General features: G+C 41.5%; 1 protein-coding gene across 3 annotated transcripts in view; it reads right to left on the bottom strand.

The window, feature by feature from the left end:
* CHN1 (chimerin 1) overlaps positions 1–25,805 on the bottom strand; it is a 96,171-nt gene that overhangs the window by 26,410 nt on the left and 43,956 nt on the right. For all 3 annotated transcript variants that reach the window (XM_080600850.1, XM_080600849.1, XM_080600851.1), the window contains exons 6-7: positions 22,266–22,554; positions 2,204–2,281 (exon numbers count right to left, since the gene is read on the bottom strand). In XM_080600850.1, the coding sequence (XP_080456976.1) occupies positions 2,204–2,281; positions 22,266–22,554 (367 nt within the window). The remainder of the gene's footprint in view (positions 1–2,203; positions 2,282–22,265; positions 22,555–25,805) is intronic.

The following is a 25,805-nucleotide window of genomic DNA, read 5'->3' as shown; positions in this document are numbered from 1 at the left end:
CACTGTTGGTTAGCTGAACCCTACGAACTAATTTCACCCCCCCCCCGAAGCTTAGCTCCAAGGGAAGGCCTGGAAAGGATTCTGGGACTGACATTTCCTCCTTTCCCACATGGGTGGCACATTTGCTGCTTGGCAGGCGACCTAGGATACTTATTTAGACATTTAAAATGATGACGTCTATACATTTGAGAAGAAAAATTTGACAGATGCAAGGAGCAATAAAGCTGAGAATCAATGAGCCGCGCTCATTTCAGGTCCGTAACCCAGAAGGGATAACCCTGAAGGGCTTATGATTATTTCTCAAAAAAGGGACGGGTGCACGGGTAGAGCTTGTTAAGGCAGCAGCACTCCTTGGGCGGGCAGGCTGGCTGCTGCACACCCCTTGAGGTGCAAGGTCCCATTCTTCTCTTTTATAGCAAAAATTATCTGTGCAAGCTGACTCCATGGCACTGACTTGAGAAAACAGTTACTTTTAAAGGTATATTCTTCTACCAGCTGTACGTCAAAAGGGACTACAGTACAACCATTATAAAGAAAATAATCAGTATGCAAAGTTTGTGCTGTTTGTGCTGTGACCTTGGATCAGACATGTTTGATTTTGAAAAAAGAGATGGAAAACTCACAGCTTCAAAACTTTCCAGCAACAGTTTTGGGGAAAAAAAAACACAAAACCAAAACCAAATGAATGAAAATTGAGTTATTGGATTATTTTCAAAACAGATTTGTTTCAGACAGCTAAAGGAAAGCAACTAACAAGTACAGATGTATGTAAAATTAAATACATACTATCCTGCACAGGCTGTAGCATATGGAAAATCGCTATCTACTGGCATCTACAAGAATTATCTTTACATTCTAAGGAACGATTGAAAGTTGCAAGATATTTCAGATCTCTACGACACCTCAGGATCCTGTGGGGAAAAAAACAACCTGTGCATTTAACTGACAGACGGCAGGATTAGATCATGCCAAGAGTTCATATTAAATGCTACTTTCATGTAGCATTTTGTACATGGTTTTCAAATTTGTGCTTTATTAGAGAACTCAAGTCAAACAAAACATCCTGATCATATAAGCTTTCCATTTTTTGTGATCTGCACTGAAAAGACAGAAGGTAGTTTAACCAAACAGCCTGTAGGTAAATATACATACGTGCATGCATGTGTACATTCACACATGCACATGTGTGATGGAAATGAAAACTAAAGATAATTAATAGATGCTTATATCATCAGATACCTATATGATATTAATGATTTCCCCTTCTGCTAAAATAAATAAAAGCAAAAGATATAAGGGGAAAAAAACACATTAAAAAGAAAATCTGGGCTTCAGGTACTGTATATGAAGTTTGTGCTGTCATCTACAGGAATTCAGCATGACATCAATTTGCTTAGTATCTGAGAGATACGGGCTGTGTATTATGCAATGCATTTGACTGCCAAAAGGTTGAATTACTGAATCTTTACTGGACACTTATTACAGATGTAGACACGAACCATGCATATGCTGTACTGACATGTCCTAATAAAGAACATAATTTATTTTAAAAAATTAAAACAAGAATTGGAAGCTACATAGAAGAGCAAGTAAATTTTTATTACAGCACAAGGTGGCTAATGTCAGCAGCTCCAGCAGCCCCACGGTAAGCCATGCTCCTTTCGTCACACTCAATTCATTAACACAGGAGAAAAGCCAGAAACGAAGGGAAATGCAGACCATCTGCTCGATCCAGATGCAGCAGAACATGCTTCTTACCTCCAAAGCTATTTACCAGCCACAAACCGAGATAAGATCGCTTTAATCCTCTAATCACAGATCTAAACGATTTTTCACCATCGCACTGTCTCAAGTAAAACTGACATACGATCACCTGAACTAGAAAGAAAACTTCGACAGCTTTTCTCACCATCAGCATGCCCTGGTACAGAACAAGTTTAAATAGAACGGATAACCTAGGTGTGACAAATATTAGCGAAACAAATACATACGTGTAAGCGACCCGCAAGGTCCTCATTCCACTGCTGATATGATCCAAGGACGCCTAGTTGGTCTAGCTGGCCATGGGATTTAACTGAAGTGTTTAAGTTCCCAGAAAGTCACAGCCTGCACAGGTACGATTCCCTTGCAGTGCCGGACCCGTTTTAAAATAAATACATCAGCCTCGGCGCCGTAAAAAGCAGCGAGCAGCGCGATCCCTTACCTTGAAGTTATGAATCTTCTCGTATTTCGGAACATGCTCGTTTTCCTTCAGCGTTGCTCTTCTGACAAGCGACGTCAGCTGCGAATAAGCAAAGAGTTTAAGAGGTTGCCAGATCGTCACGGACGACTTCTGAGCCCCCAGCTTCATCCCCAGGGCCGCGAGCAGCAAGTCCTGCTGCCGCCTCTCCTGCTTCGCGCCGGGGACGGCGGCCCGGGGAGCTTTCGGCCCCGGCCAGGACTCTCCGGACGGCATTTTGGGACGGGAGGCTCCGGGCTGCCGCCTCACACTCGCCCCGCGGCCGCGGGCAGCGGCATGGCGGGCACCGAGAGCGCTCCGCGGGCCGGCGCGGGGGCGGCCGCGCAACTTTCCGCCGGCGCGGCCGAGAGGCGGCTGGGCGCCGGCATGGGGCGAGCGGCGGGCGGGGAGGCGGGCGGGGAGGCCGGGCCCGCAGCCTCGCCCTCCATCGGCGCCCGGCCGCGGCGGGTGCGGGGCCGCGCGCCTCCCGCCGGCCCGCGCGGGGCGGGCGCTGCGCCGGGCGGGGGCGGCCCCGCGGCCGCAGCCAATGGAGCCCCGGCGGCGGCTGAGGCGCCCCCCGGGGGGCTGCCGGGCCTCGCTGCGACGCTTCGCCCCCCCCCTCCCCTCACGTTATTTAGGATCTGGGATCAGCTCGACCCTGTTCCGTTAGTTACACCTTCCCCTGAGTTTCACGCCGAGGATGCCCGTCAGGCTCACGCCGGGCAACGGCCTCCTCTGCTTGCAGCACACGCCACCAAAAGCCCACTCCATGCCCCCTCCTGCCAAAGACCCCAATGCCCAGAAGCTGCGGTGCCCTCCTTTAGGCCTTCGCGAGCCCGGACAGGAGGCGAATGGTGGGGGTCACCTCAGGCTGGATCCCACAGCCGGGTCTGAGGATGAAGCGAGCACAGCACAGGATGACCTGGCCCTGGCTGCCCCTCGCCCAAAACGAGGACACACCATCCCACACAAGCACCACCAGCACAGTGCAGTGCAGCCCCAGCATAACGGGACCCCCACGGGGTACCACAGCCACCCCACTCCTGCCCTCCTCCTCCTAGTGCTCCCCAAACATCTATGAACAATTCGGAAACGGCAACCCCAGACTTTTGGTCTACCTACAGCTGTGACCCACACCATGGGGCTGGCCACTGTCACCCCTAGGCATTTAGGTCCCCTGAGGACCACTCCATGGGCACAACCTGCCTGCGGAAGGGCCCAGCCCTCCCTTCCCTTTGCACAGGCTGCAGCACCGCAACCGCTCTCCCTTCTGCAGCAAAGGTATTTTTATCTCTCATGACTCAGTGACAAGCAAAGACGAGCACAGTTTGTCGCAGGCTTCTGGGTGGAATTGGTGTGTTTTGCAGCTGGATTGCGGCGTCACTGTTTAGCTCAATCATGAAAATACAGCGAGAGAAATGCTCACCATGAGCCTCCCCTGTTCCCTTGCACAGCCACCGCTACCCTCCCTCCAGGTTTTAGTAATCTGCTGCCTTTCCACACAGGAGCAAATCGCAGAGATTAAGGTCCAACATACGTGCTTCACCAACCATTAATTTGCACTGCAAGTCAATAGCTAATAACTGAAACCCTGGCTAGATACGATACAGGGTGAAGCTGTCAAGCGTTAGTGCCTTACACAGGCCTTAGGAGTACCCAACTCACTTCACAGCCCCATCACAAACAGGAGGCTGCTCAATCCACCTTGTTGAGAAGCCATTTTTCATCAGCTACCTCAATCTGCCCGTCCCGCTTTCAACCACTCATGTCTGCAGCAGGTGAGTACCTACACGTCCCTCATGTTTTCTTGCACGTCCCTCTGGTAAGTGTAAGTGGCAATACGAAATGAAGAAAAAAGAGCTGAACAGGAAGAGAGCCCCAAAACTGACCATCTTGTTTATGTAGATGTGTGAGAATAGCAGGGACACAGGGGAGGAGGAAGCAGGCCTTCAGGCTCATTCAATCCTTTCTTCCTAGCTGAAGTCATTTCATGGTTTCATTCCCAAAGACTACAGCAGGCAGAAGTCCTTGTGGAACAAGGTGGACCTAAACTTGACCCAGAGGAGCTGCCCTCTCCAAACTGCTTCAGGTGACAACAGGCTCAGGAAGCAAATTGTGGAGTTTTGGAAACATGCTTTTGTTGCATACTTCCTTGGAACCCCAAATTCCTCTTCTTTTAAAGGGAAAAAGAATAAATCACCAAAAGTTGGTACTAGGAAATAAACCCTTTGAAAATTTAATTTGTTGGAAATAAATAACCCAGCCATTTCCAAGAATACATTTACTATCAGAATCAACTCATATTAGTTTCTATATAATATCACTTAAGAAGCAAGATAAAGCATTCTGAATTTTCCTTTCAGTATTTTTTTATTCTTTTAACATGCTTATTCCTTAATTGTCAGCTTTCTTTTTCCTAATTCTGAAGAACTGATTTATTTTCAATTGCACTTTAGAGTCACATTAGTAGAAACCGATCTCTGGATCCTGGAAAATTAAATCTTAAGATTGACAATAAAAGGGAAAGCAAAACTACCCAACAGGGAAAGGTCATATCTCATGGCTGTAATTATGAAAACATGTTATAATCTGAAAAGTAGTTGTAAGATTATGAATTTTAATTCTAACATCGCTACGTGTTAGAGTGATCTAACAAGGACTGCTTATTGGTTTTACATAAATCAGTTTGCCACTGTTCAGTAGAAAGCATTTTCTGCTGTACACAACTAAAGGACTACTGCATATACCTACACTTACAGCCCTTTTCATGTGTTATATGCACTGTATTTGTGCACATCAAAAACCTGGACTGAAAGAGAGTTAAAACCATAAAGTTTTTTTTTAAAATATATATTTTTTAATGAAAATTAATGAAAAATAGAATGTTATCTATTTCTTATATTTATTTCCCCAACATAAACTAGTGTTGTAGTTAAAATTCATCATCCTAAAACTGCTTTCAGATGACAAAGTCATTGAACACATACATCATTCTTCTGCCATTTCCTAACTTTGGACGTTTGCTGTTGCAAGCCAGTGCTCTTAACACAGCCCTCTTCCTTTGGTTTGGAAGCAGAATCGGAAAACAAAATTTGTTGTATACACCTAGCTGGCCATCATTTGAGTCCCCAGGCAGGTCGAGATCTTTAGATTATCTGTTCATGAGTTACTAAAGTAGCAGGGAGCAAGTCCCCGTCCTCCAGGTGCTCTAGCCACTACAGGTGGGTCAAAACCATTGAAAGCACACGAGAAATAAAGGAGCTGTGGGTTCAGCTCAAATCCTGCAGGATGCAATTCTCTTCTGAGGCTCTCGTTGGCTCTGGTCACCCTATGCTGTCCTCATTCCAAGCCTGCAAGCCCTGCTCTTCTTACATCCTTGGCCGGCTCCTGATTCAACGCCTGCTCTGTCGGTGGCCCCTGTACGCCCACCTACCAGCCTCCTCGAGCACTTCCATTCTCCAGCAGTTGTCTTCAGAGTTTGCTCTGTCGGAAGTCTGCCTTAATGGGGACAATTATTAGAGACTGTCCATTACACACAGGATGAAAAAGAGGTAGAAATGTAAGGAGGAAAGTCTTCTCCCTTCCACTTTTCAAAGTAAAGTCCTGATTTTATGTTACTTTTTAATTGGTTTGTGACAGACATGCAATCATTGCATGTTTAGGAATCAGTATACTGGGCAGATCACAGGAGGAAGGGGACTGCAGGACTTTTTAAAATTTAATTTAAGGACAGGATTTCACAGGGTTGAGGTAAACCAAAACCAGAATGACTGGAATTAATAGCCAAGCAAACTCTCAGCAGAGCACACAACTGGAACAGACTCCCAGTCCTGTACATTTTAGTGACTTAAAAATCAAACAAACAAACCCAAGCCCAGCAAAATGTCAACCTTTAAACCAAGACATCTGTTTAGAGGTTGTACATTGTACATATGGACTAAAGGGAGGGAAGAAAAAACAAAAACAAAACAAAACAAAAACCCCAAAGACTATAACCTGCTGTTTCAAATGTTCTAATTTGTCCTAAAACCTCAGCCATAACAGTGGTTCAGTCTGGGGTCCTACTGTGACACCGCTTTTCTTTCTTCCCCATGGAGCACTCCTTCACATGCAGTAGAAGCAGCTATTTTCTTGAGCACTATTTGTTCTCGGTGTTATTTGGATAATATATGCATATTTTATGGTACTAACCTCACAATCAGTAAGTCTTATTATGAAGACTCCACAGAATTGATTTTAAAGTCATCCATGGCTTGCAGTAAATTCCAATTAGTCATTCTCTGAAAGTCACATTATGCAAGTTTAATCCAGTCATATAATTCAGTCAACATCAGACAAATTATCCTTCTAAAAAGGCAAATCAATGCCTTTCCCATTTGTTGAGTAATAAACTAAAATTACTCCAGGGAAAAAACAAAACAAAACAAAACAAAACAAAAACAACAAAACCCACTGAAGATTAAAGCATCGGGTTAATCTCACAAGTCCTAAAATGCTCATGTTAGGCTTGCTCAGACATCCTGAACCCCATGTGCATTTCCAGCTTAATATAGCGTTTTGTTTCATGAGCACCTGGCTCCTCCCTCAAACACAGTTTCATGTTTCCTTCAGTCTTGGAAATGCACGTGCAGTACACCGCAGGTTTTTTGTTCTCATATGGCATTGTCATGCTGCAATGACTAAACATGCCTTCATTGTTTCAGGCTTTATATGTAATACAATCTCTTCCCTCTAAGGAATGCATCTTAATAACCGAATTAACCAGCAGTCATATTGCATGCATTTTTTGAAAACCAAAGACGATGGCCTATTGTATACATCTCAAGGAGCAACATATTTGAAAACCGAACCTGGTTTTCTATGCAGTTAGCCACTGTGTATTTTGTCATGCTGTTTCAGTGTATAGTTAACCTAGCCAAATGTATACGCTCAGAAAATCCTTCCTTGCCTGAGCCCTTTATGAGAATATTTTATGGGCTCAATATACAGTCTACAAAACCTAATCAGTCAGATTGTGAAACTGAGCCCAATTTCCTCAATACCGTCCTCGTTGGGGGAGGCCTGTTCCACGCTGCATAGGTTGTTCCCCGTCATATCTTTTACTGAATTATTACTGGGGGAGGAGGGAAGCCCCAAAATTTCCCTTTTCATTTAAAATTGGAGACATTTAGAATTGCAACACAGCACTCAGCCTGATGGAGACCCTCGTTCAATGTGCATCCCCCTTTTCAGTTACCCACAGGTGAGTTTGTGTTTACAACAAAGTTGAATGATGGAAAACTACTGCTGAAAAAATCTATTTTTCATAACAAAATTCTCCAAATGGACTGGCTTCTAATTAAATCAGACTTTTTTTTTCCCCCAATATGCTTACTGCAAAGCTAAAGAAATGGCTATTTTTTAGATTTTAATGATTTTAAAAATTATGTTGGATGATAAAAGCAAACACTGTTTCCACAGCAGGTAATGTTAAGAAGCATTTTTATATCTAGAATTATTTGAGAAGTTAAAAAGAAACACAAAATTTTAATTAAAACCTTAAATAAATAAATTCATACAAATCTTTGGCTTGGTTTAAAGTAGGATAGTTTAAAAAAAATATCTAAAGTTTAAATTAGGGGAACAAGTTGCCCAATGGATAAGCTGATATAAATTATCGCATAAAAAGTGAATTAGCTTGGTCCCGTATTGTGCAGCACAGAGTGCATCGGCATTATTTGCGAAGATTTTATGTTTGTACTGATGTCTTTCCAGACACACCCTGAAGGCCTTGTCTTCATAACAAGCGAGCAAACTCTTAAACAAGCGGCGAGACCTCTGAGGAAGCCAACAGAGCCACTCTTTGGCCATAGCCTCAGTCCTACACCTGACCAGCCACTGCGCCCAATATGGACCTGGGTCGGCCTGGTTACTCCTCGCTGGTGCCCCAGCTGGCTGTGGATCTGCTTCCCACAGCTACTGATGCGGGCCTTCTGGCAACGGTACGTCGACACTGCGCACCAGCGAGAAGTGCTGCTGTGACCATTTATCTCTCAGTAACTGACAAGACAAAAACAACTAACATTGTTGGTCTGGATAGCGATGCAAGCAAGGCACTTTTCAGTGGCAAACAACACATTTCTTTTCCTAGGGAAAATTATGTACCTACTTTGGTGTATAATCATGGATCTATCAATGGTAAAAATAATAAAAAACCAACTCAGAGTACCTCCAGGAACAAGCTCAGCTCTTGTTCTGGTTCTGGAGGACATTGTTAACATCCTAAAACTTCACATTTAGCAAGGTCAGTAACCAGACCCGGTGTCCACTGAAGCAGGAGGATTAAGACTAGGGATTTTCTTCATACTCAGTAGGTATAAATATCCCCAGGGCACTATGTTGAATATGTTTAAAATTAATGTCACTCAGCGCTACAGGGGCACATGTGGACACGTGCGAATGCACAGGCAGGGACATGGGTGCTGCAATGAATAACAATGCTAAGATGGGTTTTGCAAGCACTAGCCACAACTTTAGGTATGTTGTAGAAATAGTAATATGATTCCTGACGGCTTGTGTTGTGGGTGAGATGGACTGACCAGTCCTCCTCTCCTCCCGGGGCTCCTGCTTTGCCTTGAACTAGCTGAAGCCCCAAAGCTCTTCCCTGCAAACACTGTCCCCACTGCCCTGACGGCATCTGATAAAGTAATCAACTGCTGCAACTCTTTCTGTAAAGCCAGAGACCACCAGCCTGCTTGGAGGGCCAAGATAGGCCTGCATGACAAAAGCACAGCAGCTACCATGCTATGGGACACTGAGGCAGGGCACGTCAATCAAACACCGTGACAAAAGCTCTCCAGAAAGCCAAGAAACAAGATCTTTTCATTCCTGACTCTTACTGAGGTGAGGAAGCAGGCTCCTCATGACAGTAAGCTCCTGCTGAGAAATCAGCCTCAGCAACCCTCTCTCTCCTTGCTCTGCCACAGCTCTTTGCCACCACCTCTTTTTTTTTTTTTTTCCCTCAGGAAAACAAGATGAATTAAAAGGGGACTGACCCCAGGCAAACTTGGTAAGCACAGAAGGGGAGCAAGGGCAGGTAGAGCCCAGAAGGTACCATCTCGCTGTCCCAGGAGGCTGGCAGCATCAGGGAGAGCACGTAAGACAGCTGCAAGAGCGAAGAGAGGAAGCATCAAGAAACAGAAGAATTTGTCTCCAGGAAATCCTACAGATGAAACCTCTCCTTTCCAGCTTCGCTTTCAATCCTTTGCATCTACCCTCCTGTCCTTCACAGATCTGGTTGTGGTCCATCCTATCCTGTCAGAAGCCTGGGCCAGGGAGGTGGTGAAGTGGATGAAGAATTAATGCAGCCACCAGCATCGTGTGCCCCTCTCCAGAGGAAAGGCAGAAGCAGAGCGACTGCAAAGACTACTCGTGGGGTTTCAGCCTACCTTTACACCAACAGGCATTGCTAGATCAGGGCTAGAGCGCAGTACATCTTGCAGCTATGAGACCTGTAGGAAGAGGACTTGATGGAGCAAAGAGGTCGGCTTGTGGCTCCTTGCTGGCCTACAGGGAGCTGTGCCTTTGTGACCAAGATGTTTACTGCAGCGAGGCTTCACTCCAGCAAAAATCTCTTGACTTGTGGCACTTTTTATTGCAAAAAGAACTTCAAAGTCATTTACAAATGCTCCAAGACAATGTGCTTTATAGGAGTGATCATAGTCAAAATGTAATGCAAATTGGCAGCTGCATAAATGTTACTCTTACGGCAAATGCTTTTTGTTACTAATATACTACATTTAAGTATCATAAGGAAAAACAGGCTGTTAGACTAATCTTCTGAAGCTACAGTTAGTTTATTTCTTATCTGACATAGACTGCTATGAGGTTTTCCTCAAACTGAGAGAGAGAGAAGGCACATAAGAGGCTTAATCAAACCCTTTGATGTGGGACCTTACCTGTCTCCTAGCAAGGGAATGTGGATGGTGGCTAAACTTTATGAAATAAATAATTTACTACACTTCCTTTATCATACCCATTTAAGAATCATATTGTTAAAAGTAGGTTTCAAAATAAATCTTTGTATCTTTTTGTATCTGAAAATTCATACCTTTAGGGATAATCATGAAATCCACAAGGTCCTTCTATTACCATATTTATAGGGTTTTTAAATTTATTTCTCATGGAATAGGAGCTGTGGATACTGGTACGACATAGGCAAGCAGGATGGAAATTTCTTTTGTCTGTAATATTTTCTTACCTGATGTGTAATATTCATTTCACATTAGTCTTCTCTGGCAGTCTAATGCCTCTAATATTAGTATTTTTTTTTTAATTCTACACAGTAATGCAATTTGGAATAATTCAATATATGTTGTAATTAAAAACTGCAGCTCATTAATTTCTAAACACTCTTTGTATTTCAGACCACACCTGTTCCTCTGGCACATCCTCTATTTTCAATTCATCCACTTCTTCCTGAATAAGCTATGTTGCTATGATACATGTGCTATCACACTTTCTTCAACATACTTCCACCAGACCATAATCATACTTATTTAGCAAAAATAAGACTGAAAGTGCAAAGCGTCCTAATCTTTCTTTAATTAACACTGTATTCAGCTCCGCGAATGAAAGGTGAAAACATCTTTTACTCTGAAAGAATAGCAGAGTTGTGACATTGAAAGGAAACATTCATGTAAAATTTGCAATGCTAAAAACCTACTTATGGACAACCTCACTGCAGAAAAATTACAAAACGTGGTAATCCTAAGTGCTAATTAGCACTTCTGGCAGACCCCTATCAACAATTTTCTAGGTGCATGTATGTCCATGGGCAGAGCTGCACCATTGCAGTGGGTCAGGGTCTACTTTCATTTTATGCGATGTAATTAGGCAGAAGGAGAAAATAAGGAAGGCTGATCATCCTTCACATGAGTCTCTCATGTTGGCTCCCAGTTTCTTTGCATAAATAACTATTTAAATCAGGACTGATTTGAAACCTGCAATGAATGAAACCAGAGAGAAATTGGTAGTGGAATTACACTCTGAAAAGTCTCAAAGTCAAATGACCCGTTTATTGCCACTCATAAAATCTTTGAATCCCTGGTTAGATTCTCAGAAAATAATTGGTTTACATCCTGTTGACCAGTGTTCCAATTTTCCCATTTTTCCTTTTCCACATATGGTTCATCTTTCCTATTTATTCCCTCTAAGTTTCCTAATCAACATTTTTAAATGCCTCTGTCATGAAAATTTTCATGCAAGGGCAGGAAGCATCCCATTTCCTATAGGAAGTTATAGCTGTTAAAATTTCTTACTTGAGAGATACATTAAAAAAAACATTGTCTCAAATGGTCAAAATAATTCTGAATGTTTTACAGTGGGGTTGGCAATGCAACTCCCCCTCATAAATTTGGGCTACATAGATTAGTTACCTTTTAGGGAAGAAGCAGGAATCAGCATGATACAGGTTATACAACTTCTGTTACAGAGGACAGACTTTGCTTTATTTTATTTTTTATTCAGCAAGTCCAGCAGTTTTTTGCAACATAATTTTCAGCTGATCTCTATTTTCAGTTGAAATATGCTGCTCCCAGGTCCCACTCAGTAAGTCAAAGATCTGACAGTTGGGATTTCAGAGGCATATGATCTTTGGACAGAAGCTCTTCTGAGTATAGGGTATGTTAAACTTTAAAAAACAACTAAGTTCGGAGTATATTTCAATTTCTTAAATTCAGTTATTGACAATAGACGAGGAAATCAAATTATTTACAATGGCAATGAAATATTTATCCAGTATAACTGCTTACTTCTTAGTCACATTTTTCATCTCACCTTAAGGGGCAATTTTTTCTTTACACTGCCACCCTCAAACTACCACTTTAAGTGGCACTGCTCAGAAGATTTCTAACGTTGTTTGTATTTTCAATGATAAGAACAGCCCAAGAGAAGGCCCACAAAAAGTTAGCCTGTAAGCTCCCAGTACTGCCAGCCTGCTGAGCAGAGAGCCTGCCTTGCACACCAGCATATGATAAAAGTGACTGGCGGTTTCCAAGCACCAGGCTGCAGCTCTGCGACAAATGCTAGCAATGATTCGGAGGCTAGAGTGAATGAGAAGCTGTCACTTAAGAGACTGAACGCTTCAAACTCTGCGGAAGATAAAAACACATGATACTTTTTGCAATTTTTGTGCATTTGTATTAAGCACATTGTTAGTCTAATCATCAGCCAATTCACAGAAATGCCTGAATGCAAATGTAATTCACTATCATATTAACTTTGGTAAATGCTTCAAGACTTTTCCAGCAATGCAAAATCACCAGAAATCTTCAAGCAATAAGCTATTTGGTACATGAAATAAGGCCTAGAGCTTTTCAAATGTTTTACCATTACATGCAGAATAGAAATTGGGAATAGCCTTCCATATTTTCACAGTATTCATCTCCTCTTCTCTCATTTAGGAAGGGGGAAAAACTGCTTGCCTTTAAGCAGCACTACTAATCTAATTCACAAATTGGAAGCCATAAGAAAATGTACTAATTCAGATAGTTTAATAAGGTTTAATACAGGACATTATACTTTGCTATACTAGCTCTAATATTCCTTAGGCAAACTATTTCAACTGCTTTAGCTCTATACAAATGCAATAAAAATCCCCACGTAAAACAAGATAGTCTAAGTGTATTATAATATGGTCTGTTAGAAACACACCATCCCGTAGTTATCTTTGAAGTTGTAAGGATGTTGGAGGAATACTAGTGCTAAGATGACAAAGTACAGAGCAACAAGAGTCAGATGTTTCACCTTGATGGTTCTCCTGTTGCATAAACATTAGGACTGTAGTAATGGCGAATGCCAGAAGCAACACTGTTTCTAACTGCTGATGCCATGCACAAAAAAATGTTAAATATGGAAAAGTTTAATGTTCTAAAAGTTAATGATCTAAGGAAGACTTTGCAAGACTGTCAAGAGTTGATGTCTTCACTGATGACTAGTGTGACAGGTTTGAAGCAATAAGAGCAAGCAGTTTTTTGAGCTTAGCAACAAAACTGAATTTGAACAAAGTAAGAAGAGCAGAAGAGAAAAACATTCAGCTAGAGGCTAAAACTAAGCATGAGGAATTTTATCTGAAAACATCTTTTTTCTTGTGAAAGACTGGAAGTAAAGAAAGAAGGGTTGGAACAGATCAACTTCTGCAGCATTAACCACAAGACAAAGGACTGCTCATTTTTCTTTCATAGTCCAATGCTTCCAAATACTTCTAACTATTTCTCCTTCTGCTACCACCTCTAAAACACGCACTTCACTCTTCAGCAGTCTTATGGATTTGGTAACCACTTATGAATGGGCAATTATGAGTGCAGCAGATGTGCCTGCCTGTCATGGGACTGACTATCCAACTGAGCAGGGAATGACACCAGACCTCCACGGCTCCTCGTCCTTTCAATCTTTGTACAGAAGTCATCTGATATGTATATGTACTTGTGAACACATAAACACTGACCAATGCAAAATGTTTTCCCCCCGTCATCTAACTAATAATAATAAAAAAAAAAACAACAAATAAACCACATCCCCAAACAGCAACCCTAATTGAATAGGGATGGAGGTAAGTGGAGAAAATTCCTGGTAATCAGACCCTCAGCACGGAGTCATGCAGGGTACACAGAACTGCAGAGGGAATAAAACACAAGACATCTTGGATATTAATTCACAGCAAAAGGTGCTACTAACACCACTTCCTGCAGCCCCAGCGCTGCCTTGGGAGTCTCATATTCAATGAGTGACCAGACCTGACCCTGCCTAGTTTATAAGATTAGACACAATCGTAGCCCAAGGTGATTATCACCAGCTATACAGCGTCACATTATAAAGTCTCAGTGAGGTAAGAAACTTGTAAATAACAAAATTATCCTTTTATAGGTCTCTTAATTCAACAGTCCAGTCTGTTTCCTGTAGAAGTGATTAGTAATAGAAAATAATTAGGAGATGCCAGATGGGAGGAGGAGTTTAAAAAAAAGACCCAAAACTCACACAGCTATGGAAACAGAACAACAAACGGCAGAGCTGCCAGCTAACAACCAACCCACTGCAGTCCCTCACCGCCCGGCAGGCTTGTGGCATAAATAATAAATAGCAATCATGTGCCTGCTCTGAGAAAGATCCACCAGCTCCTTTCTGTAACCACTAGAAAAAAAAGTTGTGAGGACACATAAAAAGTCAAGGGAAACATTTTTTATTTTTTATTTAAAAAAAAAGGCCTTAATTTATGAGGGGTTTCCCTGCTATACATCTAGGTGGTCTTTTTGGAAATCACAAGTATAAGGCCCACAGTGATGGGACGCAGCCCTACTCCTGTTAGGGCTGAAGCCATGAGCTCTACCTCGCTCATCAGGAGTTGAGCTGGACTTCTCTATTTCCACGCCCCACACCGTAAGGTCCACCAGAAAACCTCTCCCCCCTTGAAGAAAGCCCAGACAAAGCCATCCTCTCTGGTTCTTCACGAGCTGAGGGAGGTTCCTCCCTCTGCTTGGCTATGCCAATGAAAAAGGAAGGAAATTTCTGTAGGTAAACAAAAGAGAAGCTAAGGCTAGATGCTAGATTTTAGAAGGCATTAAAAATGTAACCAGATCCAAACCATCAAACATCAGTGACCCTGGAAAGAACCGCATTTTACTGGTGGGGGCTTCACACAGACTTACCTCTCACAACGCTGAGAAACGCAGAAAAAGAACAGCACCTTATTCTTTGCTAATGGCTTCACTTTATCAGTAACAACACAGCCAGTATTCTTCAGGCTTAATTGCACGGCAATCATACTGCTTTACAGCCTTTTTAACAATTTTGTTCAGTATTAATTTTACAAAGGCTTGAACAGGCACGGGACACGCACCGAGTGCCATTACTCCCCACGCCTTTGCTGAGGGTCTGGTCTGTGAGCCTGAGGGACTGGCCCCCTGATTTCACATGGCAGACGGCCACCTCGCTGTAAGTAAGCACTGGACTTGACAAAGACTCCACCTCTGCGTATAAATCTCACGTGCCAGACCATGAAAAGCCACACTAAAGTGACAAAGCAGAAGGTAACGTGGAAAGTCTTCTCAGCAGGCAGTCAAGTGACTTGCACCTACGAAACAAGGCTGAAGTGGGATGCTGATCCTCAGCTGTGTGAACCCACAAAATGGTAGCAAACATCTCTGCAGCACAGTAACATGACAGGAGATGTGCTGTGTGCATTTGAAACACAACCTGACCCAAACCACTCTTCACTTTCTGAAATTTGTGCAGCCGTATTTATTTTTAACTTCATAATACTAGACCAGCAGTATGCAGTCGGCTACCAACACAGGCATATGACTTTCACTCCACAGTAATCCCCCGCATTATTGTGTGGGCTTTAAATTAATGTTCTTTGGAGGCACAGGCCCACACAGAGCCAGACAGGCAGGTGAGGTCCTGTGAGGTTAACTGGAATCAGCTGGGATGCCTTTTGTAATGCACAGGGACTAATAGGGCACAGCTGAACACTGACTGTAGTGGAAAGGAGAGAAGAAGAAAGGGTTTGCCCTGGAAAACCAGGAGAGCCAGGGAGCCATGTTCAGCACTGGAGCTGAGCCACAGGTCCAGCTAAAAACCCTTGCAATCCCAACGTTTACCCTCTGCAATCACGAGGCACTGACAGGAGAAAAGCTAGATATTCTGTGACCTGGGGATTCAATTAGCAAAGTTTATGCTTCATTTGGAAGCTCTGAATCTTAAAACAAGATCAGTTTATATAATCTTTTTAGTATATCAATTTTACTGCCACACTGAACATAAATAAGGCCCTAGGTTACTCTCAGCGGCCGTGAGAGCAACAAGCACTCTGCAGTTTGTAGAAAATAATCCTCTTTGTGCTGATGTTTGCACGCTGGACAGCGCATGCAATTAGCTTGCCTTTCTCAGGTCTTAATAAACATATAGTTAAGCTAAAAACGAATGTGCTTACAAAAAGATACCATAAGCACTTGCAGTCTAATTTTGAGCTGCATGTGCCATGTATAATGGTGTATGTAATACAGCAGTAGGTCCGTACTGCCAGAAATGCCAATGCACAGAAGAGAAGCCGAGGAAGACTGAGGCAACCTCTGCGGAGTACAATGTTGCCGACATGCTGCAGCAGCCACCTAAAAAGCAGACTCGTCCTTCATTCTGTTAACTTCCTTGGTATTGACAAAATTGTCTGTGCTTTGAAGTGCCTGCTGAAAGATGGTCTAAGCCCAGAAGAAATAAATAGAAGTTTTTGCCTTCCACAGAGTTATGTTTTATTTATAAATTACATTAAACTTACAGAGTGATTGTCATGGACACCCGCGCAGGGACTGGGAAGGCACATTTGTGAGAAAAGAGTTGACAATCTCCTCAAGTTAACCCCTGGGAGTCTTCAGTGCTCATCCTCATGTGTCTTTAAATGTACTTCAAGGTAAACATTTATAAGCAGTACGTTTAACAGCATTGTTGCTTTGTCACTATCCTTGTTCTAGATACGGCTTGTCTAGAGTTTTACACCTTACACACCCATCTTTTCTGAAAAAAAAAAGTTCATTTGATTAAGTGGAAATATTTCAAACAGCCTCCAGAATCAAGATTTATTCACTCCCAAAGCACACTTTCCTCTCTGACCATTAAGATCCTGTCTTCTTTCCAGTCCTTACTGCTCCCCATGTTGGCATTACTGGGTGCCAAATCACATTCAAAGCTGTCTTCCTCCATCACAGACCTCGCTAAGGGGGATTATGACAACAGACTACTAACTTTCTTGGCTACATTTTCTGATATCCTTTCCCTGAAGATAAAACGAGTCTTGGAGAAGGAAGATTTTGGCAGATCTCACCAACATATTTCACTGAGAACAAGAATAGAAAAGTATTAGTGTCCTTAATGAAAGTATCAGTATCACCTCAAGGTTGGGAAGTGAGACCGGTCCCTCTGGGAACAACAATAACTGTGACCCTTGATTTTCTGTGTGGAAGCTGGTATGAATCCATTAGAAATGTACACAGAAATTGCAATTAACTTTGTGCTCTGGATTATCTTTGGAGGCAGGCTTAAAAGCATGTTTCCTACTAAAATGACACAGATTTACATTTCCAAATCTCCTTGAACAGAGTTGCAGACAATCAGCCTTCATTACCACGGAGGAAAAATGGTATCATCACTCAGACCATTAAAAATAGAACAAAAGGGTGCTTTTGTTGGATGACTGCTGCACAAACCTCTTCTCAGTTCTTTCCATCTTTGGGAATTGAACTGAATGTAGTACAGTCTAGAAGGGGGTTTTAATTGATTTGCTGTTACTACAGTTTCTTGAAGAAATAGCACTTGTCACCAGTGTAAACAAGAATAAATGCGATTCAGTTGCTATCCTAACATTAACCTCAGCACTTCATTCTGAAAGACAGGACAGATCATAACTGATCATTTTGTTTTCTTATAACAGATGTTAAATCTTGGATAAATCACTCATATACCTTCTTACATTAATATCTCAAAAGCATGTCAAAATAAAAAAAAAATAATTTCATGTTTTGCAGGGCTTTCATGAAGGGCTTTGACATAGATATCTAGATATTTATTAATTTTCGAGAGCTACCGTTTTTATAAGGTATTTAATTGAATCAAGTCATCTCCTCCAAGGCCATAATTACCTTTGAGAGAGGAAAACGTTCAGAGATCCATCAGTATTCAAGGCACGGGAGGAATAGTAAATCTTGTGATAGTGGGTATTATTTCCACCTCCACATTAGGCCATACAGACTGAATCCACATGGGAAGCTCCCTTTCAAACGAATCTCAGGCCTCTGTCTTAACACACAGACCATGATAGCTGCACAATTGAGTTCTGAACAATCTGCAGACTGTTTTGGGAACCAGCATTACCTTTTTAGCACAGCAGCTAAAATATCTATTCAGGGCATTGGAGCTTGACAAGCTCTTTCCTGTTTTCAATCTTTACTCCTCCAGTTATCTCTGACTATTTAATTCTTTCATAGCTTATGGAAATCATAAATCATTAAGCAGTAATTTTTATTTTATTTTTAATATATACTCGTACAAGGTAAGCAGTCAAAATCCTTCTCATAACCAGTGAAGCTCATGCTGGGTAGTGGATTATATTCTCATGTTTTCCCTATTAAAAACTGCATCTTAAATCACACCACAATATGGTCTTTTGCAGGACTAAGTACTTAGGAGTATTGTGACTTGTGTCCTACAGCCCTCATCTAAAAATTGTGTAATTTTCGTCTTTTAATCTTTTGCGGTCTATAATCCTTCCCCTTTACTAAGGCTCTTTTTTAATGTATTGCATATGACAAGTCATCCAACATACAATAAATTCTTTTACTATGGATTAATAGCTGAAATGTAGTATTAGTGCATACCAGGAGGCATCCAACATACATTAGTGGCATTCCCTGCCACAGCCCCATACCAAATTCAAGGCTAGGAGAAGTGCTCTTTAATATTTCATCCTCAAGCTGGAGGTGTGTTCTCTGGCTGCCCAATTTCCTCTACTTGATTTTATGTCAGGAAGTGAAATTACATTCCCACCAGCTGTTCCCCAGTCAGCGCCTGTGTGTCTCTCCTTTCCTTCTTCTGAAGGATTTATCTTTTATACACCACTCACACAGGACCGGGGAACAATCACAAAGCTTGGATTTGAAACTGAACAACCATTCCTGCAAATCTGGGAATGTATTTTGGCACAGGGTGACCAATGCCCAAGACCCAGACTTTTTCCTCTGTTTACAGAGGAGGAATGTACAGTGAAAAATTAGGGAAAATCTCCCTGACTACTGTATAAAACTGATAAAGACGCATTCATTGACAAATACTGTACCTTGCAGAAATGTTCTTTCTCATCATCCCTGAGCTAACGTTGTAGCACACAGATTTTGCTATTTGGATGATAGGACATGCTAGGACAAGGGTGTTTTTTTTCCTTGTTGGGTTTTGGACAATTTTCTTTGTATTCTTTGTTAGACTTGTCAACATTGATTCAGTGATATTCACTTCATATTGGACAACAGGAATTATTCTTCCATCCCTCTAACCAGAGACAAAGAAAAAATACTTGATCTATTAATCAATGTCCTACAAGAAAGCTTTCTTACACCTTGGTTACATTATTCAAATGACTGTTCATAATAAGGTAAGTAGTGTGTGATTATAAATTGAAGTTTTCATGTAAATATCAATAAGAAGCAGCAGCCTACACAAGAAGGGTATAATGACGTTCCAAGCAACTTAGTAGAGGATATATGCCTTTTTCTTATGTTATCTATAATTTTATCAACAAAAAGTTTATGATCTCGCAAAGAGATCCGGTATTCTGTTTAACTGCATCCTTGCTGCTAGGCTGTTACCTTTTTATAGTAGGGAGGCTTTTAAAAAAGTCAAGACAACTATTTCCTGCCGTACAGTATCAGACTCTTGCTTTAAATGCAAATTATGTCATACAAATATCCACCTCATGATTTCACTGTTTTTTTTAATCAAATTAACTGAGACTGGAAAAGTCCCACTAGCTTTGATTCAGTCACAGGGCTTGCAGCCCACTAGCTTGCCACAGTCACATTCGCCCCTCCAAACCTGAAGCAGCTCTCCCAGCTTGTCGAGGGGGCGGCTTTGGTGGGTGTGCAAGTAGCCAAGCCCCCTGCAGAGTGACAGGAGCGCTTGGGAGAGCCCTCCGAGGTCTCCTCTCCCCACCACTCCTATGGCGTGTTCTCCATGAGCCATCCGGCAAAGCCATCACCACATTTTCCCCCCTCCCCACTTCCTATGCCTTGCAGAGGAGGGAGGAAGGATTTGGCAAGCCTTAGCTGGACCCTGGGGCTCATTTGAAATGCTGAGGTTGCTGCCAAGACCAGGTTCTGGTCATGGGATTTGCTGTGTGAGGTGACACTCAGGACTCTGTGTCATCATCCAGAAAAGGTGCTGAGAGGTGTAAAGGCTGCAAAGATGTGACCTCTGCACCACCCCACAGCAAAAGGGCCACACCGTGCCTTCCCTGTGTAGCCAAGGGTAGCAATCTCAGCTGGTGATGACTTTAAATTAAATTGAAATCTCCACATTTAACTGCACTGTGATGTCTGTGTGCCCCACTGTGTCCACATCAATACGGTTCCAAGATAAATACAGTGAAAAGATTCAAAAGCTGGGCTTCAGGCCAGTAAACACCACTGCAGTTTAACTGTGTTGCAGATGAGGCAACTTGAATTGCTTATAACTTCCAAACAGTGTGGGATGTTGCAATTACACAGCTAACCTCTGCAAAGAGTTTTCATCTACAATCTCAGCCTGTTAGATATACTTAATAGTTCTTGAGCTATTTAATGAAACATGCTTCAAAACTATTTGTATACTTTGTTGACATATCATACTTTGACATAACACCACGTATTCTACAGAAAAAAAAAAACACAATATCCTTCAGTAATAATCATCAAAATCCCTTTACTACAAAAACTTATTCATTAGTCTAAAAAATGTGACCGAACAGTCGTGTCATCACTTGAAAGCTACCAAATGCAGCAAGAGTTAATTCTACCAAACAAACCCAAAGTGGTGACTTACAGAACTCTGACAGAAGATTTTTACCCAGGTTTTGCATTGCAATGAACCCTCCCTGATAACAAGCAAAGAAATCCTTTTGAAATAGCATGCTGCAAGTCAGCGGCTGCCAGGAACTGTCACACCTCTACCACTAGTACTTAACAGGCAACAAATTGAATATTTCATGTGGTCAGCTAGCACCAATATGCCTGCCAATATTTCTTTTGTTGCATGGTCTGATCGCAGGAGGACAAACAGTGAAGATTCGTACTTTAAGCTAGTTGGGTGCTTCATCTCTCAGCAAATTCAGTCAGGTCTGGTGCTCCAGAATCTGCTGGAGAAGGATTTGAAGGACCAAAGCTATGACCTTCCCCTCTCTGTGGGCTCCGTAGGGAGTTTGGTTTCTTTAAGATGGTCACATATGTTGGGAATCGTTAGTGAGACCCTTCCTTCCCCTCAAGACAAACTGAGATCACAGACATATTTCTGACTGGAAAAACAAACAAATGATCCAAACTGAGGTTAGTATTTCTTGCAAGCAATATAAGCATATTAGATACTCCTATCATACTGTGACGTTAGTGAGGTAGCGGAGCATATCAGAGTATTATACATGCATTCACATGTAAGCCTATGTAAGAGTGCACTTTAAAAAGACTTTCACATGCTAGCTTTTCAATAAACAAAGTAATTAGTTTAACATGACAGAATTTACATTGTTTTCTTTAAGCTTAGTCTCTATCACATGAATAAATGTTCAGGCAGCTGTTTTGTCTGCCTGATACTTTCCCAACCTCCTTCAATATTCCTGTTGTCACTGGTTCTAAGATTTCTTTGTTGTTCGTTTTTCTCTTTTAATCCAGGACGCAGTCAGTTCTCAGCTGATAACGCAACTCTCTGAAGAGAGCAATCCTTCTTCATAAGTCTGGCTGAGGCCAAAAATAGCTCTGTCAGCTTCTGACAGGCTGAACTTAGCCAAGTGAAATGTTTTAACATTTTATCATCTTAATGAACAGGCTTATTTATAATGTGGACAACTTTACTGTCATTGTATGCAGACTTCTGAAGAGATTATGGAATGCATTTTGTTTGGGGAATAGAGAATATATTAATATTATTTTTTTGACCAACAGGCACTTGTTTTAGACACTGTAAACAATTTTAAGACAAAATAGCCTTTTTGACATAAAGGAGTGACTTAATGGCAACATCTGTAATTGTGAAAAAAAATGAAGAAAGGAACCTTACAATGATAAATAACAAATCTCTGAATGAGAAATTTGCAATATGCACAAGTACCATTAAAAAAAAAAAACTACAACAATTTAAAATATTACTATTAATGCAATACTGGAAATAATTATGTAGACTAAGTATCTACAGATACTTTTAGGATGTGGGGGGAGGGGATAAAATTACAAAATAAAAAATCTATCAGAAAAAAAAAGAGCGTGGGTTAACAATTGCTTACCCTCTTTTCTGCTACCTCATCCTCTCCTGTAGACTCTTTGCCATCATGTGCATCTCTCAGGGTTGGCATATGTTTTTTGTGTGCTGGCTCTCTGTTTAAAGTTGTATATCCTATGTGTTCATAAATTGGATTTATTGTCATCTTGGCAATGTATTCTGCTGCCTTGGTTTCAATATAAAGAGTAATCAATCCATCTGTCACCAGGTCATGGATGGACTCAAAACGTTTCTCCCCAACAAAGTGCTTTCCATCGTAGTAGAGTCTGAAGTTTCTGGTTTGACTTCCAAATCTGCCTCAATGAAATGGGAAAGTATTTTTTTTAAAGAACAGTAAGCAAGAATAAGAAAGAGTAATCAAGCCTTTGCAAACAATTAAAAAAAAAAACACACAAAAACTTTATCACTTAAAGCTGTGACTATGCCCTGTGTTCAGTCCAGACGCGACTGAAAAACCTCTACTACTACTTAGCACAGATAGGAAGGAGAGATTAACAGCTACAGACAGATAGCCAAATCAGTGACTGTCCCAGAAGGAGCTGTTTGTTCCTGCATTCTTTTGGCCTCTCCATTATCCTGTGGAAAAACTGAAAATTACTTCACACTCTTTATGGCTTTTTTTAGTACTTTACTACTGCATCGCTGTAGTCAATTTGCCTGGCTCTGATATGAAGAGTTCTCATAACAGAGCCCTCTATTACAGCTGATCAATACGGAGTTTTGATGCAGTCTCAGACCTCTGCACCCCTGCTTTCTTGCAGGAAGAGGCCATTCAGCGCTCAGCTCAGCTTCGGTGCCAACAATTACACTGAAGCAGAACTGCTGCCAGCAGTGGAGCAGCACAGGACAAAATGGCACAAGGGCAAGCATTCTTTATTCCTGGCTGAAGGCCAAGGACTAACTCTTCAAGCTTTGTACAAAAGTCCTTCTGTGTTATGGTTGTTAAGTCTTGAGCTTCAAGCAAAGCTTTGTAACGTACAGGACATGTAACGCATAAGCTATCTGATGCTAGCAACTCTGCAGCCTGGGTGGAACAGAATTTTGACAGTCTTTAGGCAACCATAAGCAAGAACACCAATGCTACCTGACCATTAGCACCTTTTCAAAACCTACTTTGAACCTGTAACGTTTTGCTGCCTGAAAGCAATCTCAACTTGTGAGAACACACCAGTGCTTGCGCTCGGCAATAACCAACACGTTTCCTGCAGAGAAGATGGAGGCAAAGAGCTGCCTTCACAGCTCGCTTCTGGGTCACTCCCTGGTCAGACAGCAGCAAGGGTGGCTGCTCAAGGCATCGGGCCACTTTGTGAGGTCAGATCAGCCAAATGCATATTAAAAACTGAATTTGAAAGGATGAATTATTTTTATTTCACAATCAAAAGCTTCATAGGAGATGTTAAGGAATAAAATAAGCACTGGTGCTTTGCTGAAGTGATTTCTTTTCAATGGGGCACTGCCCAGTAGCAGAAAGCATATTATTAGACCTTGCCTCAGGTGAAATACATGCATTCTTCCTGCAAATATGGGCAAAATCATTTGTCTTGGGATGTATATTTTTTTGGGATGTATATGTTTTTCAAAATGCCAAACCAAACCATCCCCCCTACCAATAACCTGACAGCGACTGTAATTTTGGGAGGTGCTATTTTTAAAGAAAACTTAAATGTGAAGCAACACACTCCTGGGGGGGCTCTCAGGAATCCACATGTGGCTCACTAACAAAAGAGGACACCATGTGTAGAAACTGCAGGGGCATTTTTTTGGAAATGAATTGGTACTTGTATTCGCATTTTTACACCATACAAATTAGAAGTTCACTGAATCAAACCGAAAAGCAAGAAATTACAAAACAACAGGAAAAAGAAGCATTTTTACCTGATGCTAATTTGATCACAAGTTGCAATCCAGAGTGAACACAAGTCACTGAGGAAGTAGAAAGGTAGTGTGCTAACCTGCAGCCTAAGTGGTAGGAACGCCTACCTACCCCTCCTGCTGTAAGTTAGGACAAGTGAGGGACTAGGCTATACTAGATATACTAGAGTGGTATGGCAACATAATAGATACAGCAACATAAATACTTTACTGTACAAAGTGGCAAAAACTAGTCAACTTAGTATGTGGCAAACGAGTTTTCACCATGAGCCATATTTCTTGCGTGTCCTCCACTGTCAGTAAAGTCAATACGAGCTAAGAGTGCTCAGTACCTCACGGTGCCAAAGTGAGCAACCTTCACTGCATCCTGCTAAAGTCAGCGGGAACAATGCACACGGAGAACATACAATGTTAAAATTTCACAAGAAAAACAGAGTGAGTCTGAAGGTGAAAAATAATATATCTAAATGATAATATGCAATAGAGTGATTTTTATTAGGAGATGCATCAGGTGAATTGCTGTTCTAATCAGTAACATATGCTCTGACTACTTACAGCAGTTTTATAGAAGCAGAAGGTCACTTATTATTCTTAGCTTTCTCTGAGAGAAAGTATTATACTAATCTTATCAAGGGAAGATAAGGCACAGAACAGCTCCTCAGGGCCTATCACTACACACGTTGTCTTGATTTCAATAACATCCTTCCAGAGTCTAAAACAAAGTTCTCAACAACAAGACGGCCAAATGCAGAGAACCACTGAAAGTTTTAAAGGATTTATTCTCTTCCCATCAGGGTCAGTAGGTGGTCCTGCCCCAGCAGGTTTTACGTTGTACATCTATTCAGACTGCTGCCCATAAAGCAGGACAGATATTACAAGGAATAGGATTCCCAAAAGAACATCATCTTTATCCCACACTCCCAACCCCACATTTCAACAAATATCTCATAGAAAACATCCCACAGTTTTAATTCTTTAACAGCACTCCATGCCTAAACTCATCTTGTAAACCTCAGACTGAACCTTCTTCCTACTCGGATCTGGGGAACTGAACATCAATTTCTTTCTGTACACATAGCCTTCTGAAGGCCACATTCCATGTTCTCAGTTTAAAATACATTAAGATAATTTAACAATTAGTGCTTAAAGAAAAGTATTTAAACAAACACGTTACTCTAGATCAGTGCCATAATCACTTGGAAAAGGTGCTGCAAGGGGTGAAAATTGAATGGTTTGCCTTTATCTGTTTTTCCATTTGTTCCAGATCGAACCGTTTTCTCTCTATTCATTCCTTATTGGATATGTTCCGGGGAAATGTATTGTTTTTCAAATTGAGTGGTATTAGCAACAAGCAAGAAAAAAACCTCACACAAATCAATGCACCAACAATCTCTAACAAAGATTGTACCATCAATACCATGTCTAATAATCCTCCATTTTATTTCTTTCAAACTCATTTAAATTTCTGGCCACACAATGGTAATATTTTGATCAAATTACAATATAAATGCAAACATACACATCCATTTGCAAATAATCGATTCAAATTTAATCTTCAGTCCCTTCAGTCTTATTTAATATTATGGTTTAATTTTTTCCATTAGCAAGAGGACTTCCTTATGTTTACCTTCTATAACGTTACTGCAGCCTAGCTAATTATACATCACCGTGG

This window comes from Anser brachyrhynchus (assembly GCF_964034855.1).
Source record: "Anser brachyrhynchus genome assembly, chromosome: 7".
Classification (NCBI taxonomy): domain Eukaryota; kingdom Metazoa; phylum Chordata; class Aves; order Anseriformes; family Anatidae; genus Anser; species Anser brachyrhynchus.
The sequence above is the reverse complement of the archived record's forward strand: the minus strand, read 5'-3'. Positions and strand labels throughout refer to the sequence as shown.